We start from the raw sequence: 17,119 nt of genomic DNA, 5'->3' as shown, positions 1-17,119 counted from the left end.
CCTTCCTCTCGCAAAGGCTCGTGTCGACTGGGCTTTTATTAGCTCTGCACAAGTGCCGCAGGTGTTAGGTGAACCAGGCTGCCTGCGATACGTCTCATTCTGCATGGTACTGAATGCAAAGTTGTCCATCACCCCTTGGCTGTTTTCAAGACACTTTAATTAAATGGAGAATTTCAAAACAGTTTGTCGTCTTCAAAATAATGTTGCAAGCCGTTGATAGCACTGCTGCCCACTTAAAGAGCAGAGAGAGTAAGATACAGAGAAACTTCCACGTTGCTCTTGTCTAACTTTAGGCACTTAAATGATGAGCCTGACTCTGCTACGTGCCCATTATAGTAGTGATCCAAACTTCAGGTGGGAAGAACTGTTCACTTAGATTGTTTGTACCTTTGGAGTCTTCAGGGAGCTTGGGGCCATGGTTCCACAACTGAATTAAGCTAATATATATGGATTGTAATATAAAGACTCGCTGCTTAAACATACATGCCTCCTCCCATCCCTTTGCGGGTGCTTGGGCTGTTTTTGACAGCATAGATGTAGGTAGGCTGATGCTCCTCGGGATATTTCACCCTGAGTCCGAGTAGGCTCTTAATGCAGGGGCCTTAGTACAGGCTGGCTCTGGGCATGGTCATTGAGTGCCCCACGTGACGTTATTTTTCAGAGAATGTAGCATTTTAATATCCTACAATGTTCATGTAATTTCAGTAGGTGTTAATTGCAATTAAGGGGCATTTGATTCTTTGGCAAACTTGAAGCGGTGTCTCCCCCGCTGGGCACTCAAAATGGAAAAATGCAGCTCGCGGCTCTGAGTATGTTGATGTAGGCAGTCTGCCCACAAAATCTCTCCTTATGCCTTGAAACAAAGCCATTTTTTCCTCCTAAAAATGTATTGGAAGTCTGTATTATTTTTAAAACAGAACTTCATTCTTTCTGTACATACTTTTTTGCACAGGTAACTACTTGAAGCTGACGGATAAAAATTCAAGTGAAGTTCCTCTGTTTTGTACTTTTGTCCCTAATTTTAGTTTGGTTTTGCAGAACTTAAGAATACGTTTTTGCAGATTTGTCTTGTTTTTCAGGATATTGGGGTATAAATCTGAAATCTAATTTCCAAAGTAACAATTACTGAGATTCAAAAAATCTCAAAGAGGTTTGTTTCTGGTTAATAAAAAGCAAAAGCATTCAATGCTTGACAAGATAGCCCTTGATAGGAGCAAATCTGTACCTCTAGAATTTTTGCATAGTTTGTTTCTTTTAGGTATCTTTAAATAATAGTGTCTTTTTTTCACCAGTTGGTGTCAGCAGTGGATCAGAAGTTGCTTTACAGCTGACATTAAAAGTGCTTCATACTTGGATGTTTTTGAATAAATAAATAAATAAGTCCGAACTTTCTGATAGAGAAGTTTTCTGTGAAACTACAAATGTACAAAATCATACCCACTAAAAATCAGAGTAGTACATGGATGGGTCATTGCATTTGCTATCACTGCATTAGTTTAATGCTAGTATATTTGATATCACGTTATGAATATAAAGTCATTGAACTTCTTCCAAAATCTTTTGTGTGTTTCGAAATTACTATTTGCATTAACAATAAAAAGTCCATGAAGTATTAAATGTTGACCTACTTAGACCTGTCAAGGGATGTCACTACAGGTGGTCAAATGTTGGATGAACTCAAAACCACTAAAGTTTTGACATGTATTTTTGACTTGCTTTCTCCCCGATGTATCTCTTTATACGACATTATGTTAGCCAGCTTATTTGACATTTTTTCCTGTTCTAGGCTATCTTCTGGGGAGTGAGGATTATTATTCTCATGACCGTTGCGTCCTCATCAAAGCAAAGAATGTAACACGCTGCGCTCTGGACTTCCGAGATGGAGAAGAAGTTGCAACTGGGTTTAAAAACATGTACTCTACTAATTTATTCACAGAAAGAGCTATCGATCTTATAGCCAATCATAAAACTGAGCAGGTACAGTCAGCAACTGTTTTTGATAACTTTAGCACTAAAGAACGTTTAAAAAAAAGCTAATGAAATTTTAATAGAGAGATCTGCGCTTGAGCTGCAATTCGGGGCTTTTCAGCAGGGCACGTAGAGCTAAATGCGAGAAGTAGCACTGGTAAAACTTGCCTTATCTGCTGTCAGAATCAGCTTTGGCTGCACAGCCCTGCCCTGATACGCTTCTCTGTTTCTTTTTTTAATAGTGTAAGTAACGAATTTATAGAAATGATTTATCATGTAGCTTGCTCTTCTAAAAAAGAGAATGGAAAGTTTAATGGGAGAAGTCTCATAGAAAAAACCTGTTAACAACTGTGTTATGAAGATACACCTGATGTTTTTACACAGCTTTGCAAAAGTCCTTTGTCAAAGTTTTATTAGTTTATGTTTAGGGATTAGAAGAGAGAAGAGTAGAATAAATCAAAACACAGTCCCTGCAGCTGTTGATGAATGAAGGCTGCTTTTGCTGCAGTAACTTTCGCATTTGGTACTTTCAACTAAAACAAGTATGTTCAACTAATTTCCATTCTATCCCTCCCACCCCAGCCCCTCTTTCTCTACCTCGCTTTCCAGTCTGTCCATGAACCTCTCGAGGTCCCTGACGAATACATGAAACCATATTCCTCCATTAAAGATGTAAAGAGGCGCCATTATGCAGCGATGGTGACTCTTATGGATGAAGCTGTAGGAAATCTTACTGATGCTCTGAAAAGATATGGTCTTTGGGACAACACAGTTCTTGTTTTCTCTACTGGTAAGTTCATTTAAATATTCTTTCAGTAATAACTTTGACACAGTATCTAAGAAGCTGACTTCAGAGACATCTGGCCCCTCTGTTCTTCCCCCATATATTTTCTAACTACAAAAGAATGATGAAAGCGAAACAGGACTTTATACCAGAAGGAGCAGTTTCTGTCCTCCCTCTTGCAGCTTTCTGAAGCATGACGAAAACAATTCTGAAGAAGTGTCTGTGCCAATGGGGGATACTCCTATCGGAGTGAAAACAGCATTGTAAAAACCAAGGAGTGCAGTGAAGTTGGAGGCATCTTTCTTGCCCTGTGGTTACCGAGTATCTGTCAGAACTGAATCCTTACTGAGAGCAAATTAATTTGTCCCGAGCCACAGATAGCTGTCTGATCAGTCTGTAAATTGCCACGTGTTGCATGAAGCACGAACGGTCAGACACCAAGCAGTTTGAAGACAAAACTCTTTACTTCCCTTATTTCCATATAACATGTAATTTTTGTCTTGCTTGGAATATTTCACTGGCACCTTACTCCCATGAAGCAAAGATCTGTTAATTAAAAAGCTTAATATGTGATGATATAGTCTAGGCCGCCAAATTACAGGCTAAGTTTTTGTATGTGCTATGACACTATCTGGTTTCTAGATTATTAGGATAATGCAAATAATACATTACAAAGTAGTCTCCATTGTTTCTAAATTAGGAATGAAACAGCCTTTTTGACATACAGCTGCTTGGCTGGGTTTCAGGGACATAGTTGTTCTTGTTTGGTTGGGAGTTGGACGTAGCCTTTCAATGTAAGCCTTTCAATGCTTACAGTTGCTCTTTTGCTCAGGCTTTACATATTAGGGCTGTCAAAATGGCAAATTAATTTTCAATGAACACTTTAAAAAAAATCCAAAACCACCACCAACAAAAAACCCCTCACCAAACTCCCCAAACCCCAAGTTTTTACAAAAGTGCAGTGATGTGTTTGGAGTTTAGCAGCTGCTTCCTATAGCACTTGGAATCTTGGAATTTCGTTTTGAGTCCAAACCTGTTTGCCTTGTGGTGTTAAATTTGTGTCCAGGTTTCGGCTTTAACAGGATTCGATAACTCTTCTATGCCTGTTTCTGTTTACGATGTTTTCATATTTAGAACTGAAAGTAAGCAAAGCCATATGGAAAATGATACCAATATTTATTCCATATGGAAAAAATCCAGAGCTTGTTGGTGGGGTCCTGGTAGAGTTATTTCAGTAATGTTTGTTCAGTACATTTGTGGAATAAAACTAAAGACATCTGCGTTGGAATTACAGGGTAGGACTGAATTAAAAAGATAAATTTATTTTTTTGTTTATAAAATGTTTTTTTACAAACAGTGACAGTATACCCTGCTTTTAACAGTAGTTATCTTGCAATCAATTACAGGTACATTTCAACAAGAGTCAGTCAGTCAGGAGAATCCAGTGTCTGCCTCATCTAATGGGACTTGTCTTGAGTTAATTGACATGGCCATGAGTGGAATTTAATATGATTGAAATGCAGGGAAATTAGGCCTAGATTAAACAGGTCAGGGGGCAATGATTTGGTTTTTTTTCAGTCTTCTCTCTTCACTTCAAACAACTATTCTTCACAGGCATAAGACATTGCATATATTAAAGATCTAGTTTCCAAAAAAAATAAATGTCAAAAACATTTAAGCATTAAAAAAGGCCAAAAAAGGGGGAAAAAAAGCGTGAAATCCATTCAGCTTTTCTATATTATATTATCACTTTTTTGTATGGTGTGTTTTAAAATTGGCATTAGAAAGTGGTTGAAAAGAAACACGAGAGGGTCTGCAATTGAGCATCTTGTTCAGAGAGTTGTGCTATGTGAGATCTCTCTGCACAGCTTTCAGGTCCTCTGTAAATGGGCGTTTTGGTGTGCACTGGTAGCTATAATATGGGTATATATTTATGGTATGATATTACCTTCAGCTCTTGAGGGCATGCCTGCTCGAGGAAGCTGTGCCCCCTCTCCCGGCCCCAAGTGCTCTCCTGGGACAGCAAGGGAGACACATTCCCTCTCTGATCAGGAATTCTTTCCAAGAAACTTCTTCCCATGTTGTGAGGTTAGGAATCGATTTAAGGATTTAAATGAAAACTGCAAGGGAGAATCTAGGGAAGGATAAAGTGTGTCCATAATTTTAATGAGCAGTACATATGTGTCTCTTCAGCATAGTACTTAAAGATACAGAATCATAAAAGCACTCTGTTTTGTTATAAACCTGTGTGGTTTGATAACTGTAGTGTTGGAAACCTGCAGAGGAAAAAGAAGCGAAGACCGTACTTTATGGCAGATTTTACTAGATTCAATACTATTCCGTGTTTAGTTGCAGCCAAAATTCACACTTGGGTGTTTGCATCTCTCACTGCTTCAAAATTCCCACCCAAAAAATAATTTACAATTTACAGTAATTTTACATTTGCTATTGTGTGCTATAGCAAGTAGCATCACAGCAAACATACAGTCTTCCGGTTGATTCCTTCACTGTGAAGTGCTGACCCCAAAATTAGAGATCTCTTTTTAGTGAGTGCTCATTGAAATACTCTAGAACATGATATAATCTTTGCTGTCACGGTAGATTTCTTTTTATTAAACTCTTTCGTGTTTCTTCCTATTTGTATATGTTATGGCTCAACCAGGATTGCCTTGAAAACATGCCAGTTGGCAAATGGAAATACTGCACGTTTTAAAAAGGCCTTGTAAAATGTGTAGAAGAACTCCAGTTCCTCTTTAAAGTGGCCTGATGGAGACGCCGGGCCAAAAATGAAGTAATCTTGTTGTTAGCAAAGTCTGACTCCATCAGTATATTGTGTAAATCAACATGTCTGGTGTCTTTTTGAACAGGTACACAAGCTATTTCTACAGGTAAATAAGAAAAAGAAAAAACCGAGCTAGTTCAATGGTATGTGCTGTTATATTTGTGTATCAAGTAGTAGCTTGCAAAGTTTTGACTGGTGTGATACGGAATAAAATTTGCTTTTATGGAGCGCCTTTTATACTGCAGATAGAAGTAAGTCAGTGCTAATGCCATCGGTGGTGAAAATGAAGCCATTGCCTATTCAAGCAAAACATGTAAAAAAGCTGCAGCACTTTCTTGGGTACCCATGGCCTTCTATCCACTTGAAATAAAAAAGAATGAGATGTAGGGTTTATTTTTCTTTTTAGAAAATATAAGAGACTGTAACTACCAACTTCCCTGAAGAGGGCCTTGATTTAAAATAAAGGTCATAAAAAGCATTCAAGTGGTACAAATTTACCTCAGCACTATTAACACTGGCTTAGAGTCCAAATTTTGCCTCAAATATAGACCTATGATTTTAGGTAATAAGTGGGCATTTGCTGAAAATACCATGTGTTTATAGTTTCTGCAACATATTCTAAGTAATTTTGTTGGAAACTTGCCAACATTAGAGCAAAGGAATCCAACCTCTAATTTCAGTTCAGTATTAAAGCTACTATCCTTTGCTTTATTTAACTTTCAGCGTTCTAATATACGAAATAGTATTGGAGCAAAACTCCTTACTGCTCTTTCTTCCAGTATGTCTGTTAATTCTTACATGTGGATTAGCACTGTAGTGTCTGGTAGCTGCCGTAAGAGGGCTTTGAACAGTAAAATATGTGGAACTTTTCAAGCCTTGGTTTATGTTGCTAAGAGGAAACCACATAAATCCTTTCCATAATGGAGCATGTGATAGTGATGACTGTTTTCACTCCAAAAGAGGGGCTTTTTATCATTTTAGAATCATAATTAGTAAAGGCACATATTGTTTTGGACATACTGATGTTTATGCAGTCTTTCTCTCACTCAGCTAAATTTTTTTTCCCCCAAAATTTCATAGTACCCTAATAAAGAAGTACCCTAATAAAGATTTCTTCTCAGTTTCTCTCACTCTCTCTCTCTTTTTTTTTTTTTTTTTTTTTTTTTTGGTCATTCCAGCCAGCATATTGTGGCTTTTGTCTAATAAAGTGTTGGGATTTTTCTTGCTTATTTCCAGCTGCTACTTCGGTAGAAACCAGGGATCTGACTTTCACTGGCTCCCTAAGGTCAGTTTTTTAACTTCTCCCTGATGTCTTTGTTCTTGAATGAACTCCTGCGCCTTCTCTTTCGTTGGTAATGGGCTTCCCAGAGACTTTTCATTGCAGATTGTCCAAGCTAAGTGAAGGACAGATTGGTTAGAGCAGTTATTCTCTGGATGTGCTGTCAGACGTGCTGATTTTGAAGGTTGTGTTATCAGATTTTTTGTATTTTTTTTTTGGTAAACCTTCTCAATTACAGATCTGAAGGTCTTGTCAGGAGGTTCTGAGAGGTTCGGTGCATTGCCAGTGAGGAAGATGCCGGGGCATCTACTGCCTGAGCATCTGCTGCTTCCTAAGAGGGAATAAGAACAGGTGCCTTAGCTGCAAGCACTTCAATTGAGATAGTTATTTGAGTCCCTATATTCCCAAATACTACTTTGCTATTTCATATTTATTTAAGCTTGTTCTTATACAGGCAAAAGCTGCGGCTGGTCACTGTACTTGCATTGGTCACAGTTGTTGCATGTCAATGATAAATAGTGAAAGGTGCATGTGGTTGGTGTTTTCTACTCCCCTGTTATTCTTGTTTGAGGTTTTTTCCACATTAAAGTATGGGTGGTAAGAATACATTTTTTAGAACAAAAAGAATATTTTCTCTGCCATACGATGCAGGTGGTAGTAATGAGACACCTAGTCTGATTTGTAAGAGTATATTATCAAAGGCAGAAATGTTATCTTGTGATGGAAATTAATTTCAAAATGAAAACTGAGAAGATGTTGATAGTCAATATAGTAATTATTTTTTTCCCCTGTTTTAAAATCCTGTGTCAACCTAAAATGTTTTGTAGGAAATGTTTATTTATCTTCTCTTCCTTCTAGCATTAACCCCTCCCCATCCACCCCGCTTTTTCCGTGGAAAACCTAACACTCCAAACACAAGTTCCTGAACAGAGGGTGACCTTGTGTCAGAGACCCTCGCTTCGTTTTTCCCTTTGTGTTTAAAAATTCCAGCAGAAGTGGAATCCTGAATTTTTCTTCCTGCTTTTAGCAAATGCCAGTGAGTGAAGTGAAGTTCACTTGTAAATGGAACTCAGAAGTGAATTTTGCCCACAGTCGCAAACTGGCTGTTTTTGTGTAAAGCTTTGACTTAAGCCTGCTAATAGTTACCCTAGCAAATTTTTTCTCAGACTGAGATGAATGATGAAAACAACTCATTTTACGTGTTAACAACATTTAATAGTTTCCCATAGCTCTTAAAAGGTTGTCTTAAACTATGATTACTATTAAACTATACTAGCTTGTTCTCCATAACACTGTTTAAGAAGCCATTATTCTTTGTGTCAGAATCTTCTACCCCCAAATCAGCAGTCAGGTTCAGGGCTCTGTCATTGGGACAAGTCCAGAGTTTTCTCAACTGTGTCTCATTTAACTTGCTTACTGCAGATGTCAGAACAGTTTGTCAGGTTATTCCCATTGTTTTTAGGTTAACCCTCTGTGTTTCTCTAGTGATGGTGAATGCTAGTGTAGACCTGACGCAGCAGAGTCTGTAACAACTGAGATCTGTTTAATTACTGAGACTGCTTACAATCAAAGCAGTCGCCTGAAACTGTCTGCACTAGGATTGCTCCTATCATGAAAGCTGTACTGGGAGTTTAAAAAAAAAAAAAAAAGTACTCAATAGGGTGAAAAAGGACATTGTTCATGCAGCTTTTGTAGGGCTAAATTTGTAACTGTTGGAATCTCGTGTACATCAAATGCATTTTTTTTCCATGAGATCAATTTTCCCTTTTTTTTTTTCTTTTTCCACTCTAGAAAAGTCAGGAGAATAAAGAGACAGTTCTGGTGAGTTACAGAAAAACCACAGAGGTTGATTTATCTGAGCACAACTCAGTAAAAGTTGCTCTGTAAATGCTCAGTAAAGTTGCTCAGCAAATGGTGCTCTGGTGGAGGTATTATGTTCCCTTGATGGAAAATAAAAGCCCTATGGGTGTATTTAAAGCATAACAAAAATTACATTAGCAGAATTTTATAGTAGAAGATGTAGTTTTCTGTTTCTATTGTTCCTCTAATGGAAAGGCTTTCAGTAGTTCTTCCATCACGCACACAAAAAATCTGTATTAAGTGCTGAAAATATAATAATGTGTCAGCACTCTTAAAGACGCTTATTTGAGTGGCTTTTCTGCTGCTTATATTGAACCATCAAGGTTACTCTTTCCTCTCAGACTATACAGCATCAGACTGAAGTATACAACAGATGCTTTTTCATCAGCTGATCTTAAACAAATGATTTTGGTTCGTTTCGTTGGAAATATATGTTTCGTGTTAGCCGTCAGAGGGAGCGTGCTTGCATTTCTGTCACACTTGCAGCACCATTGAAAAACACAGCAACAACTGTAATATGCAATATGGGGAAGCAAGGAAGAATTTGAGTTCAAATTAAGGGCAAAGTTATTCTCTAATTCACGCTGTGAGCCTGCTATCCGCAGTGTAGATCTCTGCTGTGTGTTCGGTACTCTTTTTTTTTTTTTTTTTTTTTTAATGAAACCTCAATGGGAGTTCCGCACTTGGAACACGTACAGAATAAGCATTATTCATGCTGTGAAGATCAGAGGGGAGAAATTTTCCTCAAATGTGATCCTTTACTGCTATTATCGACAGCGCTCTCTGTTTAACTGTGAGTCACAACCATGAGCTTAAATCACACAAAGGAAGGGCTCTGAAGTCCTGTTCTGTGACCTAGACTTTTAGCAAGAATGCTGGAGGTCAAAAATGAGATGCATTTACAGAGCTGTGCATTGAAGCTGTCTGCTGCTCGCTCGTATTGTGTCTGGCACTAGTGAGTGCTATTTAATTCCCTTTCATATACACGAAATTCACACAGAAAATTAAAAAGGGTTTAAAAAAAAAAAAAGTGCAACAGCTAACTGCCTGCTTGTTTTGTTGATATTGGCAACTGATTGTAGTGTTACGTCCAAACTTCTGTGTATGAGAATTATGCGTATAGACTTATCTCCTGCTTATATCCATCACTTCATTTTTAAATAAGTGCATATTAAGTGGTACGTAGTGGTATCATGACTGCAAACAACTGTGGGGGTTCTGAACTATTGTATCAGCATTGCTTGTAGTTCCCCTTCTTTGCTGTTTATTACTATAAACTATTGACTGCCTCCATAATTTTAATAGTATTTAAAACAAAATCATACAAAGCCCAGTTTTGCATTACAGAAAAGAGATGTCATCTCTTCATGTAAACAAAACTGCTGGGGTTTGGCTTTTCTGTAGCCTCCCCATCAGAAATCGGCAACAGCAAGAAAGGTATAGGGATATGGGGTTTGTCCTGTCTTCTGTCTTTTTTTATTTTTGTTTGAGGTTGTTTGCATGTTGCTCCTTTTATTTATTTTTAGTTGCAAACTTAGAAATCTGCTTTGTAGAAATGTCGTAGGTGGTGTGAGTCACTTCATTGACGTGGTCTGTTTTCAACAATACGGAGACACTAACACTGTTAAATTGGCTTCTAAAACTCTGTAAGTTACACATGAAATAATTTCACAGTTAACTTTTAATATACTTTCCAGTTCTCCTCCAGTTGGATGGACCCTCACACTGACCTCCATATGGTTCTGATTAAGTATAAGAGCATGATTGCTCATAAAGCCCCAGCCCTTCAAAGGAGCACTAGATATATAACATGTAACAAACGTTTACAGAATTAAACTGTGAATGAATTGGTTATGCCATCTTATTTCTGCCATCTCTTTCTATACTCTTTACACCCATTATTGTTTAGTTGTTGTGGACTGAAGGAACCTATACGGTCACTAGTATTCAAGGTTGTATGACATTTGATTTTTAAAATGCAGTATTACAATATCAGAGAGAAGAATAAAAAACTCAGTACTGGAAAACAAAGTCAGAGTTACACAAAGGCGAGAAAGAAGCAACATCTTCCAGCATCCAGTTTAGTGGTTCATACTGTTTTAGATCAGTGTGACAAATGTGGTTGAAAATCTGTCCTCAATCTGTTGTCCCTTCTAATTCATCCTCTGTGACGGCAATCGAGCTGCCTGGCTGACAGCGGCACAGTGGTGGGGTCACTTTGGATGCTGCGAGATTCAGGATTAGACGCGTGCTTCTGTTGTTGCTGATTATAACTCATTGTAAAATCTCCTAGTGCAGTAGCACAACAAGAAAAAGGGGGGAAAGACGCAAAATTATGCGAGTTTGAGTTCCTTTATAAGCTTTCATCATTCCGAGGTCAGGTGTGCACAGTGGAAATGTATCAGAAATTGGAGAAGAGGGAAAAAATTTGCTCCGTTCGTATTTTACTAGGATCCAGTGGGTATAGATTTCTGTCTGTTTACCTGATCTCCCATCTTAGGTATCCAAATGATTAAATGTCTTCCAATTTCTGTGGGAGACTGTCTTCTAATAGAACACCGAAAGTAATTTCAAAAAAGCTTAGTAAAATTTTGAGTAAATAAGCTTACTCTGGTTTTCCTCACAACTCTTCCTTGCATGACATCTAGTATGTGCTGTATGTTGTCCTGTATGTTGTTTTAGACTACCACCAAGAATTTACACATATATGGGCTACTATTAAATTACCAAGTTCTATTACAGGTGCTAAATATTAAGATATAGCCAAATATTTGCCATTTACTGAACAACTAGTTTCTTAACTAATAATAACAAAGGAGATAGCTGCAATGTCTCTTTTGTATATTGCCATCATTCTTTTAGAAACAGAATTTCTTCTACAGCCAACTTTTGAAATTTGAATAGGCAAGAAAAAGAGGAATACAGCTTTTGTTATCTCTAGAAATGACTCAGTGGAGTGGATATATACTAAATCTGCCCAAAAGCTTCAATATTTTTTAATATCTGCTATTATGTTTTCTTAGAATAGCTTGATTTTACAGAGTCATAGTATGGATTGGGTTGGAAGGGGCCTTTAAAGGTCATCTACTCCAACCTCCCCTGCAATGAGCAGGGACATCTTCAACTAAGATCAGGTTGCTCAGAGCCCCGTCCAACCTGAGCTTGAATGTTTCCAGGGATGGGGCACCTACCACCTCTCTGGGAAACCTGTGCCAGTGTCTCAGCACCTTCATCATAAAAAATTTCTTCCTTGTATCTAGTCTAAATCTACCCTCCTTTAGTTTAAAACCATTACCCCTTGTCCTTGTTGCTACAGGCCCCAGTAAAACTTTGTCCCCATCTTTCTTATAAGCCCCCTTTAAGTACTAAAAGGCCACAATAAGATCTCCCTGTAGCCTTCTCTTCTCCAGGCTGAACAACGCCAACTCTCTCAGCCTGCCCTCACAGGAGAGATGCTCCAGCCCCCTGATATCTTTGTGGCCCTCCTCTGGACCCACTCCAGCAGGTCCGTGTCTGTCTTGTACTGGGGACTCCAGAGCTGGATGCAAGACACCAGGTGGGGCCTCACCAGAGCGGACTAGAGGGGCAGAATCACATCCCTCCACCTGCTGGCCACGCTTCTTTTGATGCAGCCCAGGATACGGTTGGCTTTCCAGGCTGTGAACACGCATTGCTGGGTCATGTCCAGTTTTTTCATCCACCAGTACACCCAAGTCTTTCTCAGCAGGGCTGCTCTCAATCCCTTCATCCCCAGCCTGTATTGATACTGGGGGTTGGCATGATTCAAGTGCAGGACCCTGCACTTGGCCTTGCTGAACTGCATGACGTTTACTTGTCGAGCTTGTCCAGGTCCCTCTGGATGGCATTCCATCCCTCAGGCCTGTCAGCTGCACCGCTCAGCTTATTGTCATCTGCAACTTGCTCAGGGTGCAGTCAATACCACTGTCTACATCACTGATGAAGATATTAAACAGCACTGGTCCCAGTACAGACCCCTGAGTGACACCAGTTGTCACTGATCTCCATCTGGACATTGAGCCATTAACCATTACTCTCTGGACGTGACCATCCAGCCAATTCATTATACCAAATAGTCCATCTATCAAATGCATATCTCTCCAATTTAGAGAGCAGAGTGTTGTAGGGGGCCATGTCAAAGGCCTCATAGAAGTCCAGATAGACAACATCCATAGATCTTTACTCGTCCACTGATGTAGTCACTCCATCATAGAAGGCTACTAGGTTGGTCAGCAGGACTTGCCTTTGGTGAAGCCATGCTTGCTGTCTCGAATCACCTCCCTGTCCGTCATGTGCCTTAGCATAGCTTCTGGAGGATCTGTTCCATGATCTTCCCAGGCAGAGTGGTGAGGCTGAGAGGTCGGTATTTCCTAAGGTCCTCCTTTCTACCCTTTTTAAAATGGGTGCAATGTTTCCCTTTTTCCAGTCACCGGGAACTTCACCTGACTGCCGTGACTTTTCAAATATCATGGAGAGTGGCTTGGCAACTCTATCAGCCAGTTCCCTCAGGACTCTGGGATGCATCTTGTCAGGTCCCATAGATTTCTGTATGTTCAGGTTCCTCAGCTGGTCATGAACCTGATCTTCTCCTACAGTGGGAGGGAGTTTGCTCCCCCAGTCCCTGACTTGTGGTCCATCCACTCGAGAGGTGTGGGGAGAGAGGTTGCCAGTGAAGACACAGGTAAAAAAATTGTTGGATACATCAGCCCTCTCATCTATTGTTTCCAGTTTGCCAGTCTTACTCATCAGGGAGACATACTTTCTTTGACCTTCTTCTTCTGGTTGACATACCTGTAGAAGCCCTTACTATTCTTTGCATCCCTTGCCAAGTTCAGCTCCTGCTGTGCCTTGGCCTTCCTGACGCCATGCCTACACAACCGCGCAGCATCCTTATACTCTTCCCAGGACACCTGTCCCTGCTTCCGGTGCCTGTGCATTTCCTTTGTGCCCTGTAGTTTGACCAGCAGGTCTTGACTCAGACATGCCAGTCTCTTGCCCTCCTCTCCTGATTTCTTACACCTGGGTATTGAGAGCTCTTGTGCTCTATGGAAAGCATCCTTAAAGATGTTTTCTGTTCTGTTCTGCTCTGTTCTGCTCCCTTGTCCCTGAGGGCAGTTTCCCAGGGGGCCATATTGACTAACTCCTTGAAGAGCTGGAATTTTGCTTTCCTAAAATTCAGGGTCCTGACTTAGTGTTTCGCCCATCCCGTGTCCCTTAGGACTGCAGACTTCACCAGTGCATTATATTATAGAAGATTATACAAAAACACTGGTGGAAACCCTTAACTTTTTATAATTTCATATTTCAGTATTTCTTTAAATAGTTGTTTAGTAGAACAAATGCAAATAGAATGAAACTTGAAGTTTTATATACACGAATTTTTAGATTTCCTTTGTAACTGATTAATGTTGTTTGGAACAACACAAAACTGTCTCACACAAAGCTTTCATATTTATTTAGAAATATTGCTTCTCCAAGAGACTTACTTTGTCAATCATGGACAGCCCTTGTTTCTATGAATCAATATAGAAACATAGGGAAAATCTGTCATTGATTGACTTTGGAAAGAAATGCGCAATATTGTCTGGTCTGCATTAAGAATTTGGATCTGCAGGTATTGTAAGCTGCAGATACTGTAAGATGGCCTTAGTCAAGTAAGTAGTATCTGAAAGAGATTACTTGAATCCCTGCTGAGATGTTCTGGATCTGTTTTCCTTCTATGATTTTTCATTTTTTTCATACTAATATGTTCATATAAACTATGGTTTGATTAGTACATCTGTTTCATTTATTTATGAATATTCCAGAATTAAAGTATGCTCCAAATAAACATGTGACTGAAGGCTAAACTCTACAGAAGAAGCAGAGGCCTTCCAAATAAAGCTCCGCACAACTGTCCTCTGTATTCTTTTCTCTCTTTCATTTTACATTATTCCATGTTATTCTTATGCATCGAATATAATCTATATTTGTGAAGGATTTCACTATAGCATGTGTTAAAGAAGTAAGATTTCCCCTCTCTGCCTTAATTCATAGGAGAGGAAAACCAGCAGAATTTACATGAGTGTCAGAATATAGATGTGCTGAATGCCAAGGAAGCCATACATTTTACAGATTTTTGAGTTAAAAAAAAAACCAACCCAAAGAAACACTGAAATCCATAAATGCATGTTACTTACTCCAGATGACAATTAATTTATAGTAAGATACTGCATCAGTTAAAAATTGGTTGACTTTAAAAGTGGAAGGAAAGTTTTGTATTGTAATTTTGTGCTTCTGCCTATAGATTTTACTGATCATCTGCTTCTCTTAAGATTTATATGGCATTTAAGCTTAGATAGGCCTAGTGTTGCCCATCTCCTGTGCATGCAGAAAAAAACCACGGATTTCTTTGATGAAACAGGGTTGGGAACTATAATGGAAGGTTTTAATATTGGAAAAAAAGAATCTGTACAATAGCTAAGACTAGGAGATGGGAAGTGTCCATCTTCAGAGCTACTAAAGTTGAGCAGCGTGAGTTTGGAAGTGTACATTAGTTGTGGATGTTAAGATTTGGCCATGGGTCAGTGTAAATGTCTGATGTGACGCTGGCTTGGAGAATTCTTACTGCAGCATCCATTGCAGGTGTTTTAGCTGTTAGTACTAATGCTGGAACGAATAAGCTGATTTCCCCTCCTTTTGTAAGGATCCATATTTATATTTTTGAATTCCTTACTGATCAGTCTTAATCTTTCCTCTGCTTTCTCTATACGTTCCTACTAATTACTTTTATGCCTTTTGCAAATCTCTGCCTCTCTGGATACCTTCATGTGCCTGCTATGACTGGAGTATCTGTCTCTTAGTATACAGCATCTACCTTTACATTTCTCTTTAAGCAGGAAGAAATACCCCCACTTTTTATCTGAACTTTGAGCACTGCTGCTGTGTGGAATGCTGCCTGTGCCTGCTCTTAGGTTTGACCTCTAATTGCATTTTCTCAAGTTAAAATATAGCCAGAGCTTTGTGTACGTTGAAGTGAGCTGACCCTGAATTCTGTATTAAGATTCCAGAGTTGCTTGAACTTGGTTGGGAAGAACCAGAAATCTCCAGCAGTAATTTCACTGGTATTTTGGAGTAAATGGCTTTAACCAACTACATATAAAACCAAATAATGCAGCAACTGGAGTGCGTGTTTTTCGTTATTCTTGTATTATAGATGATCTAGATGTTTAGGCTATGCAAAAGATTATTACTGGTCACGGCAGAGAGCTGCATGTATTGGAGCACTGCGCTGCTGCTGATACCTTGCAAGAAGATACTTTATCAAATCAACAATGAAATAGTTAGGGTATGTTGATGTCTGATAATTTAATGACAGTTTTAATAGCGATGTCTCTTTAAGTCTGCTTTCTGTTCGCACTGCAGCATTGTAACACATTTTGCAATCAAATAAGTGTTTCTAACAAGCGGATCTTAAGAATGACATCCTATGCATGCTTTTCTGTTCTGTCAAGTCTTTATGTTTTCAATAGTATCCTTCCATTACTGTTCTCAAAGTTTCTTCCATTACTTTTCTCATGAAAGTTGTACATGGTTGCACTAGTGGCTGCAAAAGATGTGAATTCATATCTGCCTGCTTGAATGTATCACCCACTACACTGCCATCAAGCTGTATTCCCGTGATCTCAGTGGACTGAAAAAGCAAAGCCTTTGTTTAAAACAGTTTAATAATGACATTTTACTGACTGCAAATGGTTCACATTGACTAGGAGATATAAACTGCTGCTGGCCAACAGTTACAGTTCATTAGAGAGTCAAAGGTAGCAGAAAGAATGCAAATGCGGAAAAAAAAAAACTAAAAGGAAAAATGCATGTGTCAGGAGTAAGAATAGCTGTGTAGACGGTGACGGTGATGAGTGGGACTAAGGTTAGGGGCTTTTTCTGCCCACAGGTGCCTCACGTCACAGGCAATTGCCCCTGAGGTCCCTCAGCTGCATTCAGGGACTTCATGTGGCTTCCTGTGATTCTCTTCAAGTGACCTTGGGTAGCTTGAACATTTTTAGCAGTTACAGTGTTTTCAGTTTATTAATCCAGATAATTTTGATGGAACCCTGTTAAGAGTAAGCACACATGCAATTATACCAGCCCTTTTAGGGACTGTTGACCTCTTGTGTGATCTGAGAGCTTTTAATTAGCTTAACTCTTTAAATTAGTTTAGTCAGAGCCAAAAGAGCACATCTTGCTGCAGCCTGAGGCAAATGTGGAGAGAGGCTTTGGGAAAACATGGACCTGAAGACCTTCACTAATTTAATGGGTCACTTATTCTGTAATCCTGAGAGAGACTTGGAGTTGGATTTTTTAAGAATTAGTGACTCCTTTGCCAAAGTGGGAGTAGGGGGAAGATGAGACTTCTGGACCCACATGTACGGGTCAGGTAGTGGTTAGCCAG

The 17,119-nt window shown here is 39.2% G+C and overlaps 1 protein-coding gene across 1 annotated transcript in view; it reads left to right on the top strand.

Annotated features, from left to right (window-relative positions):
- Positions 1-17,119, top strand: part of ARSB (arylsulfatase B) — a 66,420-nt gene that overhangs the window by 4,432 nt on the left and 44,869 nt on the right. Inside the window, exons 3-4 of the mRNA XM_063319353.1 lie at positions 1,787-1,977; positions 2,551-2,758. Of these exons, the coding sequence (XP_063175423.1) occupies positions 1,787-1,977; positions 2,551-2,758 (399 nt within the window). The remainder of the gene's footprint in view (positions 1-1,786; positions 1,978-2,550; positions 2,759-17,119) is intronic.

The sequence above is a fragment of the Chroicocephalus ridibundus genome, chromosome Z (assembly GCF_963924245.1).
Source record: "Chroicocephalus ridibundus chromosome Z, bChrRid1.1, whole genome shotgun sequence".
NCBI classification, from domain to species: Eukaryota; Metazoa; Chordata; class Aves; order Charadriiformes; family Laridae; genus Chroicocephalus; species Chroicocephalus ridibundus.
This window is presented reverse-complemented; position numbering and strand designations above follow the sequence as displayed.